Below are 23,911 nucleotides of genomic sequence, written 5' to 3' on the forward strand. Positions count from 1 at the left end.
TTTGACCGACAAGGATTGTGGTGGAATGGTAAGTACTCCTTCATCCTTAACTAGAGGTCTTGGGTTCGAACCCTAGATATGAAATCCCTTTTACCGGACACTAAGTAAAAAAAAAAAAAAGTATGAAATTGTCGTTTGTGTCTAGAGGATAGAGTGGTTAATTAATATCGTTTGCTTTCAACAAATAATGCATGTAATACATTTCTAGTATTTTGTACTTTTAAGAAACAGAAAAAGTAGCTTCTCTCTAAAAGCGGAAAAACAACACAAACTGCTTCTCACCAAAAGTATTTTTGAAAAAAACACTTTTGGAAAAAACGCTTCTCAAAATAAACTGATTTTTGCAGCTTGGCCAAACGGGGTATTAGGTACCTCATAGGAGGCAAATAAAACTTTCGAAGTTTACCAATATTAGCAGCAACTTCTTCACTTGCGACTAGAAGGGGTCGTTTGGTACCCCGGACAAGGTGGGATAAGGTGTGAGTAAATTTATACCATGTTTAATTGGCGATAAAAATTTATCCTGGTGTTAATAAAGAAAATCCTACCTTATCCCATTAAACTTGAGATTATATTATCCCACCTCCCGAGTGAGATAAATTAATCCATGGATTATCCTAGGATTATAATCCCGGGATAATTTAGTGGCGTACCAAACGATCCCGAAGGTTCTTTCCCACTAGTCGAGTAGATCCACATTATTATATGTAAATGAACAGTTATCCATAGAGACAAATACATGACCAAAACAACACAGAGATTGGAGAGTCAGTCAGCCACTGCCTATTTCCTTTAACTGTAAAATATGCTAAGATACATTACTCCTAAATGATCTCATTTACATCTATCCAAATTATTGTGAAAACTATAACATGCTTGAAGAACTCTAGAAATGAAGTTACCATTACAACAAACGAACATGGACTGGAAATTTTTTTTTTTAAAAAAAAAAGGGGGCAGCCCGGTGTACTAAGCTCCAGCTATGCGCGGGGTTCGGGGAAAGGCCGGACCACAAAGATCTATCGTACGCAGCCTTATTCTGCACTTTTGCAAGAGGTTGTTTCCACGGCTCGAACCCGTGACCTCATGGTCACATGACAACAACTTTACCAGTTACGCCAGGGCTCCCCTTCGAACACGGACCGGAAATAGTGCAACAAAATCTAAGCTGGGATTGGTAACGGCCCGCCACCGTGGAAATCCTTTGAAGCCAGCAGCTTTTCAGAAAGAGGTTCTCATTTACAAATGTCACCAAGAATCTTTCAGAACAGTATTAGAAGAAAGTTGGTTCTTGTTACTCCCTGGGACGGGCAAGCCAGAGGGAGCTAAGTGCTCGAAGTCGAGAAAAATAATCACTGATGGCAAGAAGAGCACGAGCTGATTGGCGAGTTGTCAATACGCGATGCATTTGCTGCAGTGTCTGTTGTCGTAGGTTATCAGCCTGTCATTTAAACTTTATAGGTCAGTATTTTGTATGCAAGGGAAAACTTCCAACATGTACTCAAAACAACAACTACGGATCAATCCCAACCAAGTTGGGGCGGCTATATGAATTTTCACTGACCAAGTCGCTCCATTAAGCTCATCTCAAACTAATACTTTACAAAATAAAATAAAAATAAAAAGTACTAGAAGTTCACTATATTTTCTAAATGGCACCAACATGTACTAAAACGTGCAGATAAACATTTGTACGAATGGCAGCTCATGCATGCAATTTACCATCTAATCCGACTGCACTGCGGCATGTTAAAAACAGATCTTCTTTCTGGAAGCATATTTGTCAACCTAACTAGCAAAGCTTGCAAACGGCAAAGTGCAAACCTCACCTCTGGTCTTTAACTTTTTCAACCATAACTATTAGCACCATGCTGATAAGAGTACCAGTTTTCCGATTGGTACAGCCCAGTCTCTGATTTATCACTATAAAATCAAGAGTGGAAAAGGACGAGAAGTTCTGAAATTTTATGACGCCCCAAAACCCCTCATACATCCTCTCTATCTTCGGAACATACGCAAAAAAACACAAGGACTAAATATCTTAAGCAACTTGGGAACACCTTTCTCTAGGTAAGGAACATAGCCAAGCAATTATAAGAGAGAGAGAGAGAACTACAGTTGCTGCAACTCCATTCTTTGTTTCCTACAATGTCAGGCTCGCAAATGCGAAGTGGGAACTTGGGGCTAGGGATCGCATTTGCGAACAGCTGTTCGCTTTTGCAATCTGGTCTAGGATCACTTTTGCGGTCCTGGTGTCACATTTGCGGACAAACAAAATATCAAAACATACAAGAAAAAAAGGGGAAAAAAATGATAGAAACGAATAAGTAGCTCAATATTTGTTTTTAGACAAAACGAAGCTAGGATGAAAGTTTTGCCCTCAATAAAGTCCCAAGGCACTATGTGCCTCTCGGCAAGCTATTAATGATCCCAAAGAAGTGCAAATAACAAGGTCTGATGGAAAATTCTTCAGACAATATTTTAAAATACAAACACAAGACACCTATACCACAACTAGGTACCTATTCTGAAGAACTCCACGAGTATAGTTATGCAACCTCTAAAGACAAATTGTTGCATAAATGATACAAGAGAGCCACAAGGCCCTGAAATGGAGATAGTTGACATCGCTATGAGAAAAACAGAAGAAAGAAAAAGAGAACTTTCCACCAGATAGAGCATGTATCTCTCAAATAATACATGTAATCCTGAATCTTATATCCCCATATCTGTCATACAACTATGTCACTTGATTTTTAGTAGCTCTTATGATAACTGGGAAATAAACGTCCTAACAAGCACCAAGAAATTTCCTCCATTAACACAAGGTAGTGATAGGTGGATAATGAGGCATCACAAAAAGGTCTCAAGTTGTTATTATCATGATAAGGTCCAAATGGTTCTATATGCTAATGGAACTACACCGAATCTTCTCGACTGAGAGAAGATAATTAATGCAATTAAAAGGTACAATAAATGCAACCATCATCTCCACAAGGTAGGGGTAAGGTCTGCGTACACACCACCCTCTCCAAACGCCACTATGTGGGATTATATTGGGTATGTTATGTTGTTGTTGTTAATAAATGCAACCCTCATCAAAGTCAAGATCGCCACCATATAATAAAAAATAATAGCCATGCTCGGCTATCATAATTAATGTACTATCTAATCAAGCGGTGCAATGAATGCACCGCACTCAATCCTATTACCTTCACATATATTGTCGTATTTTTGTATTCCACATCTAAGAATAGGTGTATCTTGCAACTCATTTATATCAAGTTAGTTACCAATTTAAAAACACAAATCCTCCCTCCGTTCCCTTTTACTAGCTCCTTATACCAAAAATAAATCTTCCTTCTACTTGTCCGTTTTAGCAAATCAAGGGAGTTTTTCTTCCAATATTACCCTTGTTTTTAAGTATCCTCACTTCCTAAGTTTATTGAAGTTACAACTTTAATAACCACTTACAAGGATAATTTAGTAAAACAAATCCTTAATAAATGATTTCTTAAGAGAAGTGCCACGTAAATAGAGAACTAGTAAAAGGGAATGAAGGGAGTAATTCTCTCGTTTCTTTCTCCTCCCTAAAGATTTTACACATGGTATCAAAGACTCTACGGCCTTATTTGAGATGTATCAGAGCCTCTATAAAGACATAAAGTGCTTGTGCGCTCCAAGGGCAGCCTTACGTCACCTTTTGGTCTACGTTGTTCATTTTGTAAATATACGGTGATAGCTCAGACAACACCACAGCCTTCTTTTGAAATGGTTATTATGCTGGACATCTCTCTTCCTTGTTTTGGCCACCATTCAGGCAACTTCGGTCCCTCAATTTTTGTCGTCCAGCAACACATTTTCTATCAGCATTTTGTCAGAGCTACAACACTAGGCAGGCTCATGTCACCATCTAGTGAGATGTCTCCAGTCATTGCCACCTAAACGTCCAGCGACATGTTGCCGTCTGATGGCACATTTTTAATCAGCGATTCAACAGCGCCACGTAGCGATCAAACAACACGTCTTCAGTCAAATTACATTTTTCCAAGCAGCACGCGTCAGTGCCATGTCGCCATGAGCAACATGTTTTCAGTTAATAGTCAGTTATCACCACTTCACCATCCAGCAACACATTTCCAGTCAGCTTTTCATTAGCGCAATGTTGTTTTCTAGTGACACGTGTCTCTAATTAACATCAAGTCAATGCCACATCTCCCTCTACCAACAGTTTTTGATTAGGGTCAGGTCATTGTACATTGACACATTTGCAGTTAGAGCGACGTCGTTGTCCAGGGACACATTACTCTCCACTCAGCACCTAATCTATGCTACATGTTTCAAATTCAGCTCCTTGTCGCATCCAATGACCTGTTATTATTCAACCAAAACCAGGTCGTCGCCAAGCAACATATCTTAATACATTCAGCACCAGGTGCCATCCCGTGAGACGCTGTCATCCATTCATCAGTGCCATGTCATCAAACAATAATCTTTCCTGCATGCCCAACACGAATTCCCAGTTTTTGATTTGCAAAGTGTCCTCACCATCTTGAGTTTAACAGGGCATGTTAAAGGACAAGAATTCCCAGTTTTTATTTGCAAGTAATGGTTGGTGTTATAATGATAAATACGGTCATGTCAGGCAATACATGCACTACTATCATAATAAATGTAGTCAATTAGTATAAAAAATGCACGATACTTAATCCTTTAATAATTTTACATATATTTCTGTATTTTCTAAAGTATTTTTATACATACAAAGTTGTATCTTGTAACGCATTTGTATTACCCCATATATCCCATTTTATATGGCACTCTTTCTTTTGTTAATGTATTCCAAAAGAATGACAGATTTACATTTAAAAACTTTTTTAACTTTAAATTTATCATTTTATCCTTATCGGCATGCTATGATTGGAAGGTAGTAGGTGAATCATTCATTAAATGTAAATCCACTCTCGTCATAAAGACCAATAATCGGGGGTATTCAGTCAGTTGTGATAAATATCATTTTGGTATAACAGATTTTTTATTTAAGAAAACAGCCAAACCGATAATCAGACCGAAATTAATTCAGTTCATTAATTAAGTTTTCCTCTCTCATTTGATTCTATTGAATAAAATTAGAAGAAAAATAGGAAAGGAAATGTCAAATGATTTAGCAAGTGTGCCTATCAATTAGACAAGTTAGTGAAAACACATAGCTCAATTTTGATATATTTTTTCTAGATTAAATAGTTACCTTTATAATATTTTCATTTTTATGCGCGTAATCTTTATCTGTGTATTATATTTCAGAAACTCCCTGAAGACAGTTAACCAGTGCGAGGCTATTGTTTGTTCATGCATTTGCTGCTGCTAGTATATGTGTACATCTTGAAGATATTTACGGGTATATATCAAGTTTTTCTCAAAGTCTCCAGGTGCTTGTGCACCCTCGCCGGACAACATAGGTCCGCCTTAGAGTTTTAGTATGTGCCAAACGTCTCGTTTTCCTTAAACTCAGTGCCCAATCAAACACCGCCATATAAAATGAAATGGCAAGAGTAAGTTAGTTACTAAATTATGACAAACATAACTAGTTCTCACTAGGGGTGTTCAAAATCGAACCGAAACCGAAAACCGAACCGAAATCGAAACTTAATGGCTTATTGGTATCGGGTTAACGGTTTAACGGACGGGGAACGGATTGAAATTTTTTTATTAACGGCTTATCGGTTTGGGGGCGGATTATTCAATTTTCTTAACGGATAATCCGTTAACCCGTTAAGAATATATATATATAAATATATATATATATATATATATATATATATCAAAAACCCTTCCACTTCTTCCAGTACTCCATCTCTAAGTTCTAACGCCTAATTCCTAAATAATCAGAACCCTTACATACTATGCATTAGAAGATCCCAGGCTTGGCTTAGCTTAGCTTATTCTCCCACCCTACAACAAGATTGTTTAAGCTGCTGTCTATGGTTCACCTCTGCTTTTATTTTTTTAAAGCTAATGCTTGCTGTCTATGTTTAATAGAAGAACAATAGTGTTGTGCTACAACTTTTTTCACTCTACAACACATGACACACTACATCATTCTTATGTAGGCGTTAACAGACATGTATGTTTGGACTCAATGTGTAATTTTCTATTCTGAATTTGTATGCTAGGCGGTCAACAAACAAATTAATGAACGCAATATAGATTGAATTAGGCCGATAAACCGCCCAATAACCGCCCGATAAGAGCTAAACCGTTACCAATCCGCCCGATATCTTATCGGGTGGCTAGTGGATTAATACATTTAAAAGCCGATAACTGTTAAGCCAAACCGTTAAGAGTAATTAACCGCCCAATCCGCCCGTTAAGCAGCCCTAGTTCTCACCATCTCCTCCCAAGATTACAACAAACTGAATTCTCTTTGTTACAATGTCAACAAGAAGAGATGTCAAATTTATGCTTTTTCCCGCATTCAACAGCAATGACAAAATAGAATACGACACTTTGGTGACAGATCATGTCCAAGAGGGATGTTGGTTGGCAGGAATCCTTTCGGGTGGAATAGACAAGTATGATGCAGTAAAAGGTTTATTTGAATGGACTTAAAATATGAATCTCTCTTGAGGAACCTGGAAAGTCTCCCCGTCTCATTTTATAACATACGTGTGACACGCTTTCCTTTTTATTATATCCCAAAAAGAATGGTACCTTTCTATATTTAGAAATAATTTTAACTTTAATTTTCTCATCCTTAATGATTATATTATACCCACGCAAATGTCTATAGCATGTTTTTTACCACAAGTTTCAATATTTTTTTGTTTTTCTTAAACTCTGTATCCGATCAAACACCAACAACAAACTCAGTGTAGTCTCACAGGTGGGGTCTGGGGAGTGTAGTGTGTACGCATAACTTATCCCTACCTTGTGAAGATATCCAATCAAACACCATCACAATTAAAAAATAAAAAATTTGGACGGAGCCGAGGTAGTATGACACTTTTCAATGACATATCAATGACAAATCTGAGGCTTTTAGGAGAGCATCAGATAACCAAGTCTATTTTTTCCAAATGAATACACACGAGGAAAGCATTAAGCACCTGGCGAATGAAGCCCTCAAGTGTTCCCAGCTTCCCCATTGCCATCGCCATTTGACCCATGTAATTGGCAACATTCCCCGAGGAGCCTGAAGGTCCAAGAGACCCTGCCAAGGTCTCAGCCAATGACTGTTGTAATGCCTCCATTCCCTGGGATAAAGCATCTTCTGCCTGTTGCGATGACTCTTGCAAGTTGTTGATTGCTAGCAGCTGTTGTTCAGTTAAAGGCTCTAACTGATTAATGAGAAGCTGCAACAATGGAAAAGGAAATTAAAAAGGGGTTTTTTCATTTTAGCGCCGTGGCCGAAAATAATTACAGGTGGTAGCCCAAATATACAAAACATATAATATTATATGTATATTTATGTATATCATATGCATAATTATGTATATTTATGTATATTAAAGTATATTTATACTTAATATACAAAACATATATATTTGCCGGCTATTATTTTTTAGGCGGCCCAAAAATGAAATTATCCCAATTAAAAACTAGCAGGAGGTATTGAGTTAATGAGAGCAAAGGAAGCACAAAATAATCCTGCCTTTTAAACACCTCCAGCCCTTGGAAAGAGAAATAAAGGGAGCAAGCAAAGATTTTAGACATCTAAAGCTAAGAGTAATAAAAATGAATTGTAACCAAAATAAGAGAGAAAATAACAGTGGAGGAAGAGGTATAACTAAAGCAAAGATTATCACGAGAACATAGAAATTCAGGAGTTATCCGGTCTAAAACCAAGAACTTCTGTCTAGATAAGTATAGACAAGTCCTTCATCAAGAAAGTGGTTGTAACTAAGGTCAGAAGTCGACTTGTCCTTTATTATTATTACTCCCTCCATCCCAAAAAGAATGATACTCATTGGATTTCGAGAGTCAAACTTCTTAATTTTGACCACAAATTCGGACATAGAATCTTGAAGTTTTTCGAAATAAAATTTACATATTTGGAAACTACAAGTACTATGTCACAATAATTAACAATTCAAAATATCTAAAAGGCGTATAAAAAAGTCGTGGACGAAGAACAACTCGTTATACTCTCGAAATACGAAAAGTATCGGCCTTTTGGGACAGAAGGAGTATTATTTTATGAGAAAGGTAGAAAAATTTGTCCTTTATTATTCATAGTGAAGGTACACAATAGTAAGATTTTCATATGAAAGATTAAGCTGACTTACCACGTTGAATTCTAAAAGAAATCACCTCAATATTGGTGAACTCTTTTTTGAATGTGGATAACCACCAATTGTCCTAAACATCTAAACCCATTCCGAGGACATGGCGCAGCTTCAGATTTCCGTGAACGGTTGGCTTTGACAGGTACGAGAAGAGGTAGAGGGCAACCTAAGAAGTATTGGGGCGAGGTGATCAGGCAGGACATGGCGCAGCTTCAGATTTCCGAGGACATGGCCCTGGATAGGGAGGTGTGGAGGTCGAGCATTAGGGTTGTAGGTTAGGGGGTAGTTGAGCGTTTTTTCCTCGTTGTTCCGGCTAGTCTGATAGTGTTTTGTCTAGGACTGCTAGCGGTTTTTGTTTCATCACATTATTTTTATTTTTATTTTCAATTTTTATTATTACCGTAGTTACTGTCCTTCCACTTATTTGTTGTCTCTTAAGGTGCTGATATTATTTGTCTGGTTTCTGTTATTATTACAGATCTTTTGTCTCTGAGCCGAAGGTCTCCCGGAAACAACCTCTCCGGGGTAGGGGTAAGGTCTGCGTACACTCTACCTTCCCCAGACCCCACTAGTGGGAGTATTACTGGGTTGTTGTTGTATCTGAACCCATTCCGGTTTTTTTTTCTTTCCTTAATTCCATTGGGGAGGCGGGGGTTGGGGTTTCTCGAGCAGTGTTGTCACTTCTTGGAATGGAAGAAAAAGGCTCTCACCTTGAGAAGTTCTGATGAACGGAATCCACCCAACCACAAGAAGCATCTTTCTGCAGGAGTTTTCCACATGCCTGACAATATATGAAAAACATCAGCCTTTGCAGCATCACCTTTAATCCTGAATATGTCATCATAGTGCGCCAAGATGCCATCCACGATTATACGCAGTTCGCCATCACCAGCATGAGAACTTACAGCTCCCCTAAGCTCAGTAATACGCCGGTTGTGCTCTTCCAGCCATCGTGCATATTCTACATCAAACGCCAAAGCTCCTAAAATAGCAAATGTTAATATTACTTACTTTCTCGGAACCCAAAATGTAAACTAGATACATACAAAATCAATTACAGTCCAAATATATTGATCAAAAGCAAAGAACCAAAAGGGCATTCCATTAATCACAGAGTAGTTTGGATCTGTTAATATGATCCCACTTCGCACAATTTCATTCCAATATTGGAAAAATAATGTCTTTCAAAGAAAATTAGGGTACTATAAAACAGAAGACACCATTTTTCACACTTATCCCTACACCTACAGAGAAGTCTCTACCAAACTAACAAGGTTCCCGGCAAATATTGGATTTAATGCAAGTGTAACAGCAACTACACCTTAATCCCAACTAGTTATATCGCCTATATAGATTCTGTGCTTCCACTGGGTTCTTCTCTTAGTTATGTCCACATCAATTCTAAGGTATGTCATCCTTTTTACCATCTTCAATTATTATAGTGTTGCACCAGCGAACCGGTTGAAGGTTTATGTTGGCCAAACCATCTCAGGCTTGGAAGTAGCAACTGTTTGAAAAGTTGGAGTTTTTTCACCATTTTGCAAAGCAAATAAGCTTACCATTTCCAGTCTTTGACTGTGATTGATCTCCTGAACTTGAAATAAATATGCCCTGCAGATGAAGAACAAAGCTTATCAAAAATGTTTATCATCTTTAAATGATACTAGCCAACAACTACATAGGTTACTAGTAGTTCTAGAGCAAGACGAAATAAATGAGGAAAAATAATTGCGCCGAACAAACCTGTTGCCGAGCTCGCTGAAGCTCCTGCTCTAGCTGTGTCAGCTTCATTCTACTACTCTCTAACTGTTGAACATATGCCTAGACCACCAAAAAACCAAACATAGCAAATACTTGGTGTAAGTGAAAGTAAAAGTATATGCCCTGCAACTTTAAACCCCGTAAGAATGACAGAGGAGCGAAGTTAGACAGAATTTTGGTGACAGTTCAGATGTATAGGCTCAACCATGCAAGGGAACGGCATGATGGATAAAGATGTGAAATGGATAAGGTAGGAAGATGCATAACAAAGTGAAAGATAAAGTACTACAGAATGTTTGTAAGACCAGCAATGCTATATCACAATGAAAGCTGCACCTTTAAGGTTCGATATATCCACAAGATCAGTTACGAAAAAGAGAATGTAAAGACGGCAGTACAATGATCACATCCAAACAGAAGGTACAAGTACAACAAATACTGGATAATAAGAGAAAAGGCGCCTAAGATAGTTTGATTGTGTTCTACGCAGATGCAAATACCGTTCCACTAGTGCAATGATTACAAGGTGCTAAACGAATAAAATAGACCTAAAATCATATGAAGCGAAGTTGTCTCAAAAGATGTTCTGTCTTTTGAAATCAATGTAGACTTGGTCAAAAACAAAACAAAATATAAGCAAAGTGTGATGCCCCGTCCCATTATTTACTTGTATGCATCACTTGTTAGTACTATTACTAGGAAGGACATGCATACTTATGAGATGGTATGATTATGGATGTGTTTCACCGCAAGGGAATGATGAAAATACGTTCAGACTCATGTTGCTAATGCTTTGGTTGAGAACGAAATGAATTGGGATAAATTTTGGGTGTGGAAATGAAACAAGAGCGCTATTTCGAAGCAATGTTTTGCTGTTTTATTACACCGGTGTAGATCCGAAGTGACTAAAACACTAAAATGTTTATCAATTTTTACTGTTGTATGTAACACCCCAAAATTACTAAACTAATATGTGCATTTTCAATTGACCATATCTTTATAGTGAGGATAAATTGTACTTCACACTTCTTGAACTTGAATTTTCACGTTATTGGAAAGTTGCTTATTGACTAGCGATAAGAATCCCTATTTTATATCGGGTATTGGGCATTAAGTTATAGAAATTATCTTATTAGATTCAAGTTATAAAGTATTTTGTGATACAGATATTGGGACGTCATGGTGTAGCTATGTAGAATACTCTTACTATTATTTTCTTAAATAAATTATGAAATAGAATGGCTTACTCAGTTTGCTAGCATTAGTATTAGTATGATATCCTTTTATTCATAGATTGCTATTACTACCTAGAGTTTAACTGCTTTTTTGGCTTCGGTTATCTTTCCATATCACTTTGAGTCACTTAAATTGGAGTTTTACATAAGGAGATTTGCTAAAAGTACCAAAATATGTGCAGTGTAAAAACGGGTTTGGTTAACTTACCATAAAAGAGAGAAGTAACTTGAGGTTCAAGAAAAAACAAGTCTAGCTGGTTGATTTAGCGAGAGAATTTCATAGTTTTCATGTAAGATTACTGGATTTTGATAAGAAAGAAAAGAGGGTTGGGGTTTGCTTTTTAGGAGTTCTTTAGCAAGAGGGAAAGAAATGAAAGGAGGTGAAAAGGATTATGACACAAAAAGGTGATATATATCATCTTGGATAAACATAAAAGGGTGGCTGCCCAAAATACTAAAATAACTATTCCATTTCATAATTAATTTAAGAAAAGAATAGTAAGAGTATTCTACATAACTACACCATGACGTCCTCATATCCTTACCACAAAATACTTTATAACTTGACTCTAATAAGATTATTTCTATAACTTAATGCTCAATATCCAATATAAAATAGGGAATCTTATCGCTAATCAAATAAGCAACTTTCCAATAACGTGAAAATTCAAGTTCATTAAGTTTGAAGTAAAATTTATCCTCACTATAAAGATATGGTCAATTGAAAATGCAAATATTAGTTTTGTAATTTTGGGGTGTTACACGGCAGCAACAACAAACCCAGTAGTTTCCCACAAGTGGGGTATTACACGGCAAGACCCGTAATTATTTTCTCATATACTTTGGTGCCTTTTGAAATGCGAATAAATATACTTCTAATAGAAAAGAAGAAAACTTTGGAGTAACTTATTTGCAGATCAAATCTTAATTACAAAAGGATGAGAGCAATGCAACTGTAAGAGGATTTACCTTTTTCCTTAGACGACTCTTTCGTGCAGCTTCACGATTCTGAGCAAGCCTGCGAAGCGTCTGCACAAGAAAAGTTCAACATCAGTAGGATACTTTTTCTTTTCCAACCATGTTTTTTTATCAAACTATAAATGTGCATAATGGAATGGTTGGAACCTTTTGATCTCTTGGTTTGTCACTTCCATCAGAAGTCACACTGGCCACTGGTTGAGAGTTTAGAAACTGCGCCAAGAATGATGAATATCAATTTCATTAAGAATGAAGTACAAACTAGTATGGTACAGCAAGATTCTGGAAAGTTATGGAGTAATTTGCCAGCTTGAAATCAAATTTGTGTATTCTTTTCCAATATCTGTGTACTTAAAATTAGAAACAGGATTGCTCTTTTTTTCCCAAGTGTTCCTCTTTTCTTCCTGAAATTCTTTGATAACATGTTCTGGTTTTGCAAAACAGGAAAAGAAATCATGTTTCAAGTCATTTTAGAACATAGGGAGATGAGATAATAGAATATAACAGAAGAGAAAATCCATATTAACTTGATTTACTTGTCAAGAAAAAAAGCATAAAAATTATTTACATTTCTTTGAAAAAGATAGCTACTTAATTTTCCAAATAGGAACCAAACTTTGAATGAAGATAACTAAAAATCATCAACCAAAATACCATGCAGTTAAAAGATTATGTTAAGTCCAGAAAAGCTATAGCTGAAATTTGAAAACAATAAATGAGACAAGAAAGTAAAGACAGATTTCAGAAATAACTGGTTTACCCTCAAGTTTTTATCATCTGTATCAGCATCTGTTGATGTGCTAGGACTGATATCTGCCATCATGAAGTGTTACCAACTTTGCAGATGATCACTGGGAACTTAGATTGACTCTCTCTGTAAAAGCACCGAATTAGAACACGACGTCAATACATATAGATGAAATTAAGTTGACAACTGTACACAGATATTGTGCAATCATATCAAAATGCAGAAGAACTCCACCTATGTGAGCTTTGCAAAGTATACTAGTAGCGACTCCAGATAAGAGAAAATTAATGACGGGTATTGAAATGTAGAAATTCTCTGAATATTTAGCTTTAACAAAGAGAAAGCACATCTATCTCCTAATTAATACTAAGCTTCAGCCCCACTAACATTGGCCCTTAGATTTCATGCATCAAAAGTTAAATCACAGGTTACTTTCTCTTCTGTATTTTTTTTCCTTTTTCTTTTTTAAATTTTTTCACATTGCCAACTGTAGCTTGAGGGCTTGAGCAGCAGTACACAATCTAAAATAGAAACGACGACCTATAGTCGGAGTTGGTTATATGAATCCTCTATGTCTATTCTCCTATAGTGCGCCCAAGGGTGTAGTCTAGCGGTCAATGTAATGGGCCCCACTAGGAGTTAATTTCTTCTCATCTATCTAAACATTGGTGGTCAATCATAAGATACTTGTGCTGATGGGAGGTAGCAATACCCGATGGAATAGTCGAAGTGTGCAATATGGCCCAGATAGCACCGTTAAAAAATGTCTATTCTCCGACAGTTTAGACCGATTTCATTCCAATACTCAATACTTTTTCTTTCCAGACAAATCAGGAAATCCTTTTTTTAAGTATCAGAGATACAATTTCACATCAAAAAAAAAAATTAAATTGCTCAACAGTTATCAAATCCTAGACAGACTTAACTTCTGAGCTAATATGATCAAGAATAATTTGCATCTCATATAGAATATAGGGCTTTTAACACATTTGGTCAGTCCGCCAAAAATAAATACAGCTGCTAGCCAAATATACAAAAAAAATACTCGCTCTGTTTCAATTTATGTGAACATATTTTTTTTTTTTAAGTCTGTTCCAAAAATAATGACTATTTTCCATATTTGAAAACAATTTATTTTTATGCAATAATTTATAGCCATACAAAATATATAAACCTCATTTTACAACACAAGTTCAAAAGTATTCTATCTTTTTTTTTATTAAACTACGTGTCCAGTAATATGTATACAATATATAATTATAAAAAAGATATACATTCGTCTGCTATTATTTTGAGTATTATATACTAACATAAAAAATTATTAATTCATCAGCTATTATTTTGAGGGGCGGCTTAGTTTCCCCAATAATAAAACCCAAATCAAATCTTCCCCCTCCCCCACCCCACCCCCCACCCAACAAATAAATTCAAATTTGCTAATCAAATCTTTAAAAAAAAAACAATATTTTCACCTTCCACCTCAAAAAAAAAAACAGACAGCCTTCTAGCAAGTACATGGCAACTGAAGCGAAAGAGAGTTAATCGACTTACAGTTTAATAAACGAATGACTTTAACAAAAAACCAAAGTTGGAGGGAAAAAATTCGGTGTTTTACTTCTGTTGTTGTTTTTGCAACCCTTATTCTTTTGCTTCTGGTTTCTTCTTCTCCTTTTTCTTCAGAGTTCAGTAAATCGGTGAAATCAATTGAAGTTTTTATTCAGCAAAACAACAAACAAAAATGGGGATATTGATGAGTTGGTGTGACGTTCACTGCTTTGTCAGCTCTCTCTCTCTCTCTCTCTCTCTCTTACAAAGCCAATTTGACTTTTTTTGGTCTGAGTGGATTCTTCTCTCTTTCTTTTTTTCTTTCTTTTTTTAATTTTTTATAACACCTTTAACTAGCATTTAAACATAAATTTAGTTGAAATATGAAAAACAATTGAAATTGTATTGAAAAATAATTTTTGACATGCATTTTACTTGAAAAAAATTAAAGTTTTATTAGTGGAAGAAAAATTTTCATCCAAAAAATAGCTCAAACCAGTTTTTAGAACTTAAAAAAGAATTTATTCATTTTGTTTTTCAAAAACCGATCAAATTTTATGAATAAATAATTTTTTAATCTTTTTTTGAAAAAAATAACCGAAATCTATGTTCAAACGGGAGAAGAGGAACCTTGAAATAACGAACAAGTTGTCTTTGAGTGACCTATTGCTTGCATCAAGGTAGGTTGTCTATCCCTTGGAGTGCGACCTTTTTTCGGACCCTGCGTAAACGCGGAATACTTCATGCATCATTTTTTGTTCAAACGGGAGCTTAGTTTATGCGAATCTTGATTAGTTTTATCAAGTAATGATAATTGCGAACCTTGATTAATTTTTATCAAGTAATGATAATTTTGTCCATCAAAATTTAGATAAATAAAAAGAAATAATTTAATATTTTTATCTCCACTAAAATTTGAGCATGAAACATATAGTTCTTCATCCACTTTAACTTTTTAAAAAATTTTCTATTTTGGGGCTTATATTTGTCTTTTAGCTAATAAATTTGAACCTTCCTAGTTAGTCCCTCATTTTGTCTCTTTGAGAAGTTAATAATATTTGAGAATTACTGTGGGGACGTGCATCGCAATACAATGTTAAGAAAAACACAATTTAATTATTTGTTTTAGATTTTAAAGTTTACTATAAGTAATTCTATGGTAATAATATTTTAAGAACCGCAAATATGTAGAATAAATTAATGAAACTTAATACTTCTTTTTTCTCTTCAATAAACTTCCTCTGCTAAGCTTTTAAAGCAACTAAACCACAGTTAGGTTGTCGAAGACACGTCTAAAGAAGGTAAGGCAGAGTTAGAAGGTAAATCCAAAATGTTAAAAAATTTAGCCTTCGTTTAAAAAATGTTATAATAAATTCGATAAAATCCATGTCTGTAAAATGAAGAAAGAAGGCGAAATAAAGATATTAAATTTCTATCAAAATAAATGAAGTTTCAACTTTTAACTAATAAAAAGCCTTATGAATCTACTCGATTCAATTACATACATCGAAGGCAATTGAAAAATATTCTTTTATGGATTAATAAAAATGTAAAAAAAAATAACTTAATGTCTTTTTAAGTTTGTTAGTTTCTTCCTTTTTACGTTTGGCAGCATGAAAAACAGTTCCAAAGAAATTTTTATCTTTACTCTACAAAAGAAAAGTTGGAAATACTTTTCGCTTGTGTTTTGTTAACAAATCGCAAATCCTTAAAACTTCAACGTGTCACAAATTATTTATTTTGCGATCAATTCAATCGTAAATTGTTTGCGACCATATATTTTTCGACGGATCATTTTCAATCGAAAAAGTTCGATTTTCAACGAATTTACGATCGATTTGACTGTCGGAATTTAGCCATTTCTAATAGTGACGCCACAATTAGACTAGTTTGGAATTTCTGAAAAACATAAGATTATCCAGAATTGATAAAGACAAACTGGAATCAGCAACATGAAGTATGCTATGACAAACTTATACGGCGTGCGAGGCTAAAAATTTACTTGCTTTCATGTTTATACTAACTCAAATATGATACATATTTTTATATTTTCTTACTACTAAATTATTATTAATTAATATACTTTCTCATCTTAATTTATAACTTAATCATAATAAATTAGTATGATTAATATAAATATCGAATGAGTGTAAGTTATAATTGTTGCAAGTTGTGGCATCCCTCTCAATTCATGCTACGAATTTAAATATTTGGATAAATACATTGACAATATAAAATTATATTTTTGTTGATGAAAAAAATTACTCGTATTCAATATTAATATATAAATATAAGACATATATCTTGCATATATATTTTTATCGCTTAACCATGACTGATATATGATTTATGTTCTCATTTGAGTTCGTAATTCTTCACTTTAAAATTGTTTGATATTATGTAAACATTAGATACAAGTTAAAAAAAAAATCTTTGTTAAGCCGCCTTCGTATGAATATTTGTCTCCCAAACATATATTTTTGAGTCATGTAGACTAATAATGAATACCGTCAAATATTTACCTTTTCTAGATATTAGCTACAAATTGAAGTTATAATTTTTTTTTTTTAACTTAATACTCCTGCTGCCCAGTCAATATCGATTATTTCACATATAATTACTGAAATTTACTCATTATAACTGTAAGTCGTTAAATTATTTTTTTACTCATTAAAATAATTGAACTTTAATTCACTAGAATAATAAAGTTAATAAATTATCTTTTTTTGGTAAACTTCTAGGTTGCAACAGAAGCTAACAATAATAACTAAAAATAGTATACTCGCTTCGAAAAGCACTCCGAGCCTTCCCTATTGAAAAACAAATTTTCTTTTTCTCTACAACGATAATTTACTAGCAAATTTATTTAACTAAAAAAAGAAAAAGAAAGAGATCCAAAAAATTAAAAAGGGAAAAAAACGGAAATTTTTTCTCCTACAATCTCTCGCAATCAATCTTTAAGAAATGACCTCCTGTTTCCAATATTGGAATCATCCCTTTCTTTACCTTTAATCTTCCTCCCGCACTTGAAGGAAAAAAATAATCATACAATTTATGATGAATATTCTCTCTTTAACAAATTATTATTTCTTTTCTTGACCCCTCCAAATCCTCATTTCTTTCATGCTTTTCATCGTCATGTCACTCTCAATCCCCATCATTTTGCCACCTTTTTCACTCATTTGGTTCTAATATATATATTCATTCTAATTTCCTTCTCCTTCAATCTGTCCACTTGAAAATAAGGCATAATTATTATTGTTATTGCTGTTGCGGTTGAACTTTTTTTTATTTGAGATTGAGGTGTAGTTATTATTGTCGTTATTGCTAAATCTTGTAGTTGTTTGGGATTGAAGCGCAATTATTGTTGTCATTGTTGCTAAATCGATCTCTCTTGTTCTTGTGTTATTTCATTGAATCCAAAATTTGACATTCAGGCGTAACTATTGTTGTCGTTGCTGTCGTGGTTGAATTTTTCTCTATTTGGAATTGAGTCGTAGTTGTTGTTGTCGTTGTTGCTAAATCTTATAGCTGTTTGGGATTGAGGCGTAATTGTTGTTGTCGGTGTTGTTGCTGAATCTCTCTCATTATTGTGCTATCTTTTCATCTTCATTTCTTTGCACTTTGTCCCCTAATACAATGGGGAATTGTTGCTCTAGTGGGGAAGAACCTAATGAAATTACAAACAATGAAAATGGACAAACCAATAACCCTAAAAATGGAGAAAATTCTTCATCTACACATAATCTTGATTCCACAACACCAACAAAAACAACCCCTCCTCCTCAAACAACAACAACATCCCCTAGCCCTTCATCAAAACCTTCAAAACCATCACCAATAGGGCCAGTTTTAGGCAGACCAATGGAAGATGTTAGAACAACATACACTATAGGAAAAGAACTTGGTAGGGGACAATTTGGTGTAACACATTTGTGTACACACAAACAAACAGGAGAACAATTTGCATGCAAAACAATAGCAAAAAGAAAACTAGTGAACAAAGAAGACATTGAAGATGTTAGAAGAGAAGTACAAATAATGCACCATTTGACAGGACAACCAAATATTGTGGAATTAAAAGGAGCTTATGAGGACAAACATTCTGTGCATTTGGTTATGGAGTTGTGTGCTGGAGGTGAACTTTTCGATCGAATTATCGCTAAGGGGCATTACACAGAACGTGCAGCAGCTTCATTGTTAAGAACAATTGTGCAAATTGTGCATACTTGCCATTCTATGGGAGTTATTCATAGAGATCTTAAGCCTGAGAATTTTCTACTTCTTAATAAGGATGAGAATGCACCTCTTAAAGCTACAGATTTTGGTCTTTCAGTATTCTACAAGCAAGGTATTAAAATCTATAACTAAACTTTTGCTTTTTTTTTAAAATAATGATGGTGTGCGGGGCAGTTTGCGCGTACTTCGACTATTATATCAGGCTTGTTACTTCCTACTAACACATGTATCAGGTAACTCTGCCTAAAGACGGATTCTGGATTTAAATTTGATTAGTCAATTGTTAAGTTTTTACCATTGAACACAGTGGCGGAGCCATCTTATGCTAAGGGGTGTCCGTTGACACCCCTTTGCGGGAAAATTACGTTGTATACCTCGGTCAAAAAATTATTTTCATGTATATATACTATATGTTGACTTCCCCTTAACTTCTTCGTGTATTTAACCTTCTTTATATTTTGACAGTCCTTAGTAAAATTTCTGGCTCCGGCACTGAATGAACAAATTACACTTTTGAAATTATGAGTTCAAATTTAATACTTTTTGAAATTGTAGTGATTGTAATATATTTGTTATGTTTTCTACAGGAGATGTATTTAAAGACATCGTGGGTAGTGCATATTACATTGCACCTGAAGTCTTGAAAAGAAGATATGGACCAGAAGTTGATATATGGAGTATTGGGGTTATGTTATACATTCTTCTCTGTGGAGTTCCTCCTTTCTGGGCAGGTAAATCACACATATAAGACTTAAAGGTCAAATTATTCGCATCTAAATATCCCATGTTTATACTAAATCAATAAATGCATGATATGTGTATTTTATATGTATATTTATTAGTTAATCATGATTAAGTGATATATATGATCACTTTAATTTACAACTTCCAAGGTGAACTTTCATGGTTCGTGTAAACACCGGGTGTGGCTAAGTACCTCCCCATTTACCTTTTTCCATCATTTTTCTTTTGCGCTGAAATAATAAGATACGAGTGAAAATAAAATAAAAATTAAGGTGAAACTGCGTAATGGACCCAATGTGATCCGGCCTTTTTTCTAACATGTGCATAGTAAGAGTTTAGTGCATTATCGAGCTGCTAGTTTATTGTAGGTAATATAACAAATCTTATTGTGTCACTCTAGGCATAGGTTAAATTCGTTGAACAATTAAATCTCTTTTATTTTTTTCAGAAAATGAAAATGGAATATTCAATGCAATATTGCGGGGACATATTGATTTTTCAAGTGATCCATGGCCTTCAATTTCCGGTGGAGCCAAAGACCTTGTCAGGAAGATGTTGACAATAGATCCTAGGCAGAGATTAACAGCTATGCAAGTCCTCAGTAAGTTATTTACACTCGCAATAAGTGATCTAATCGTATAAATATTTGTTTGCAACATCAGTTCATACAATTTAAACTAAAAAAATGGGCAGTCTCGTGCACAAAGTATCATATTTTCATGCAGGATCCGGGAAAGTATTGCACCCCAAAGGGTGTGATATAGACAGTCTATCATAATGCAAGCATTATTGATTACTTCCACGGCTCGGCCGGAAACAACTTTACATTTACTCCAAGCTCCCCTTCATACAATCTAAACTCTTCCAAGTATTATATAATCAAAGAACTTATGTCCCATGCACTGATGATATATAAAAGATTATTTATATAATCAAGTCATTTATATAAGGTAATTACTGATAAAGTTCTATGATAAGCATTAAATGGTGTCTACTAAAAATGAAAACATTACACCAATTTGTAAAAACTCTTTAACTGTCAGTGTATATAACTCTTATTTTCTAACATTTTTAATTGTTATGTATTAAGATCATTCATGGATCAAGGAGGATGGAGAAGCACCAGATACACCACTGGACAATGCTGTATTACATAGGCTCAAACAATTCAGAGCTATGAACAAGTTTAAGAAAGTTGCTCTTCGGGTAAAGAATTTTTACACGTTCAGTATAATTTAATTTATTGCAGTAAATTGTTTGTCTTATATTCCAGATTACTAGTCCACTTTTTATGGACAGTTACCTTAATTATCTTTTAGGTGATCTAATAACGCAAAAGTTCTTTTATCCTGTCAGTATATAGAAGTTAAACTCTTGTTGTTAGTATTGACCTTTGAGAAATATTCTTATGGATTTAAAAGTACATTTCATGTTAATAAATTTAAAGGTAAACAAACTCATTACTTTAGGGAGATTTTTTCAGGTTATTGCAGGGTGCCTTTCAGAGGAAGAAATTATGGGATTGAAGCAAATGTTCAAAAACATGGATGCTGATAACAGTGGATCAATTACAATTGAGGAATTAAAGCAAGGATTAGCCAAACAAGGGACTAAACTATCAGATTATGAGATTAAACAGTTAATGGAAGCTGTAAGTTCTACAAGTTCTTTTTTTCTTTTAAATAATCGTGGTGTCCAGTCCAGTTTGTGTGCATCCAACTAATTCTACGGAGTACTTGCTATCTCCCGCGAGCAATTCTACAAGCTTAATTTTCAATCAATTTTTCTCGTTCTATCTCGAAGTATCCATTCACTCAAAATTGCTCAGCTTCTGTTTCTACTTTCCATAAGCGAATATAAGCTTTTTCGAGTTTTTAATAGCCTCTTCCCCTTCCCCCTCCCCGTTGTTCTTCTATTCGGTCGCTTAATTTCGAGTTTTCTCTTTAATCTCTGATTGTTCGAAAATTTTCACAAGCACAAACTCCGCTTTTTATTCGGGGAATAATACTTTCACAAAATAAACCATCTTTTTTCTTTTTTCAGAAAAGAAAAATAAGCCATTTTTTAGATCCAATTTAAGCCGTCATAATTCGGATTTTTTTCAAATTCAGGGCTTATTCATTTTTTATTTGAGATAAAGGAAAGTTTTCTTAGTATAGGAATGGATAGAGATGATACATATACCCAACAACCTCTATTATCTTCAATAGTGATTTTATCAAATGTGTTTTTTTCCAAACTTTTTGAAATCCAAAACTGTTATAAAATGACAAAATATTTTGAAGAATTAACTCAAATTCCCATCCACCAGATCGCTTAAACTAAAAATAGCCTGCGAATATATAATATGGGTATAATTCATGTATAATTTATATATAAATATGTATAATTAATGTATAATCTATATATACCGGCTAAAAATAATAAATAATAAATCTGAACGGCTATCTATAATAAATTTTTTCCTGACCAATGAAAGACATAGTTGGTAAAAAGGCTATTGATTGCTTTATTTCTTCCTCGGGTAGGTTGTTTTTGAAAGTTTATTTTTAATGCTAAATACTTTTTATATATATATTGGGAACATTTTAGGCTGATGCTGATGGAAATGGGACAATAGATTATGAAGAATTCATCACAGCAACAATGCACATGAACAGAATGGATAAAGAAGAACATCTTTACACTGCATTCCAATATTTTGATAAGGATCACAGCGGGTAAGTTCATTGATATAATATTTATCTGGGGAAAGAAGGAAAAAACAAAATAAAAGATTGAAAAATATGAAAACCTGATAATTAAGTTGAGGAAAATAAAATAAGTGACTAATAATTAGGTCGCTTTACTCTTTCATTTGAATTTCAAATTTTGGTTCGTTCCTAATTACATGTTATTTGGACTCTTTGCTCGCTTACAAGCGGATTCGAACTGACACAAGAGTTTTCAGTCCTTTGCTATAACCAACTGAGCTACCTGAACCATTTCTTAAATTCTATTTTTTTTTTCATCGAAAAACGCCCAATCTAGTAAAGGGGCAAATTCGTGGATTTAATTCCTTATGGTGTTATTATAGAATCGGAAAACAATATACTTAAATACTATCCAAACTAAAGTAGAGATAAATTAAATTAACTTCCTCTTATTTCTCTTTAATTGCATTGAAGAGATAGAACTCTTCAGATCCCCGTAGGTAATATTTGCAAATTTTTGTGCAATACGAGTATAACTTCAATGGCGGACCCAAAAGTGCGTATTGCGAAAATGCCCATTTTCGTGGATTTAATTCTTTCTTTTTTTATAGAATCGGAAAACAATATACTTGAATAATATCCAAACTAAGTAGGGAGCAATTTTATATTGAACTTCCTCTTCTTTCTTTTTATTTTCCCTAGATTGAGTTTTAATGTTGCTGTGGATAGTATTCCACATTACTTAATATGTACTTGTTATTTTTCTTCAGATATATATCAAGAGAAGAGCTAGAGCAAGCTCTACGAGAATTTGGTATGAATGACGAAAATGATTTGAGGGAAATCATTAATGAAGTTGACACTGATCATGTAAGTCAAAACAACTAAATATACACATGCTAATACACATTCATTTCTTCTTCTTCTTCTTTTCTTTTGAATATATAAAAAGTTTGACTATGCTTTTCCTGAGCCGAGAAAAAAGGCAACCCGATGCACTAAGCTCCTGCTATGCACGGGATCCGGGAAAGAGCCAAACCACAAGGGTCTATTGTACGCAGTCTTACCTTGCATTTCTACAAGAGGTTGTTTCCACGGCTCGAAGTCGTGACCTCCTGGTCACATATCGGAAACAGCCTCTACCTTCACAAGACAGGGATAAAGTTGCGTACACACTACCCTCCCCGGATCCCACAAGTGGGATTACACTGGGTTTGTCGTTATTGTTGTAATATATAAAAAGTTAAGCAATCAATATTTTTTGGTTCTTGCAGGATGGTCGAATAAATTATGATGAGTTTGTAGCAATGATGAAGAAAGGAAATCCTGAAGCAGCAACAATGAACCCAAAGAAAAGAAGGGATTCATTTGTTGCATAAATTTTCGTCAACTAATGAAAAATGTCTCAAAAGAATGAAAAACTATTATGTTAATTGTCTTTGTTGTAGAGAAAACCAAACTATTACATAGTAAAAATTTCAAGAACCATTCATGAGACTTTGTATATTAACTATGATATTAAGAATATAAACACACACAAACGCATTTACAAAGAATAGATTGTAAAAGTCATGGCTATGTTGAGATTTGAGGGTTGATAGGATCTTCTAATGCCAAACACAGTTTGGTTAAAGCTTTGATCTGAAAAGAATGGAGGTCTTTCAGAAGTATATATGTATCGAT

General features: G+C 34.4%; 2 protein-coding genes across 3 annotated transcripts; one reads left to right on the forward strand and one right to left on the reverse strand.

Annotated features, from left to right (window-relative positions):
* Positions 1 to 760: 760 nt before the first annotated feature.
* LOC104117968 (transcription factor TGA2.2-like) lies at positions 761 to 14,836 on the reverse strand. 2 transcript variants are annotated; one of them, XM_070192533.1, is made up of 10 exons: positions 14,559 to 14,836; positions 13,020 to 13,133; positions 12,407 to 12,472; positions 12,251 to 12,310; positions 10,029 to 10,106; positions 9,845 to 9,896; positions 8,996 to 9,267; positions 7,089 to 7,352; positions 1,532 to 1,581; positions 761 to 1,441 (listed from the first exon to the last, which is right to left on the reverse strand). In XM_070192533.1, exons 2-10 carry the CDS (start codon positions 13,080 to 13,082, stop codon positions 1,393 to 1,395), a joined length of 954 nt encoding a protein of 317 aa, XP_070048634.1. In that variant the 5' UTR covers positions 13,083 to 13,133; positions 14,559 to 14,836; the 3' UTR covers positions 761 to 1,392. The 2 variants fall into 2 exon arrangements, with proteins under 2 accessions (XP_070048634.1, XP_009627416.1); XM_009629121.4 differs by lacking the exon at positions 1,532 to 1,581 and having other exon boundaries at positions 7,107 to 7,352; positions 14,559 to 14,832.
* Positions 14,837 to 17,536: 2,700 nt separating this feature from the next.
* Positions 17,537 to 23,784, forward strand: LOC104117965 (calcium-dependent protein kinase 17-like). The gene is made up of 8 exons (XM_009629117.4): positions 17,537 to 18,903; positions 19,379 to 19,522; positions 19,984 to 20,136; positions 20,626 to 20,741; positions 21,019 to 21,186; positions 22,128 to 22,255; positions 22,999 to 23,098; positions 23,503 to 23,784. The coding sequence occupies exons 1-8, from the start codon at positions 18,192 to 18,194 to the stop codon at positions 23,605 to 23,607; spliced, it is 1,626 nt and encodes a 541-aa protein (XP_009627412.1). The 5' UTR covers positions 17,537 to 18,191; the 3' UTR covers positions 23,608 to 23,784.
* The last annotated feature ends 127 nt before the right edge of the window (positions 23,785 to 23,911 follow it).

The sequence above is a fragment of the Nicotiana tomentosiformis genome, chromosome 1 (assembly GCF_000390325.3).
Source record: "Nicotiana tomentosiformis chromosome 1, ASM39032v3, whole genome shotgun sequence".
Lineage (NCBI taxonomy): Eukaryota > Viridiplantae > Streptophyta > Magnoliopsida > Solanales > Solanaceae > Nicotiana > Nicotiana tomentosiformis.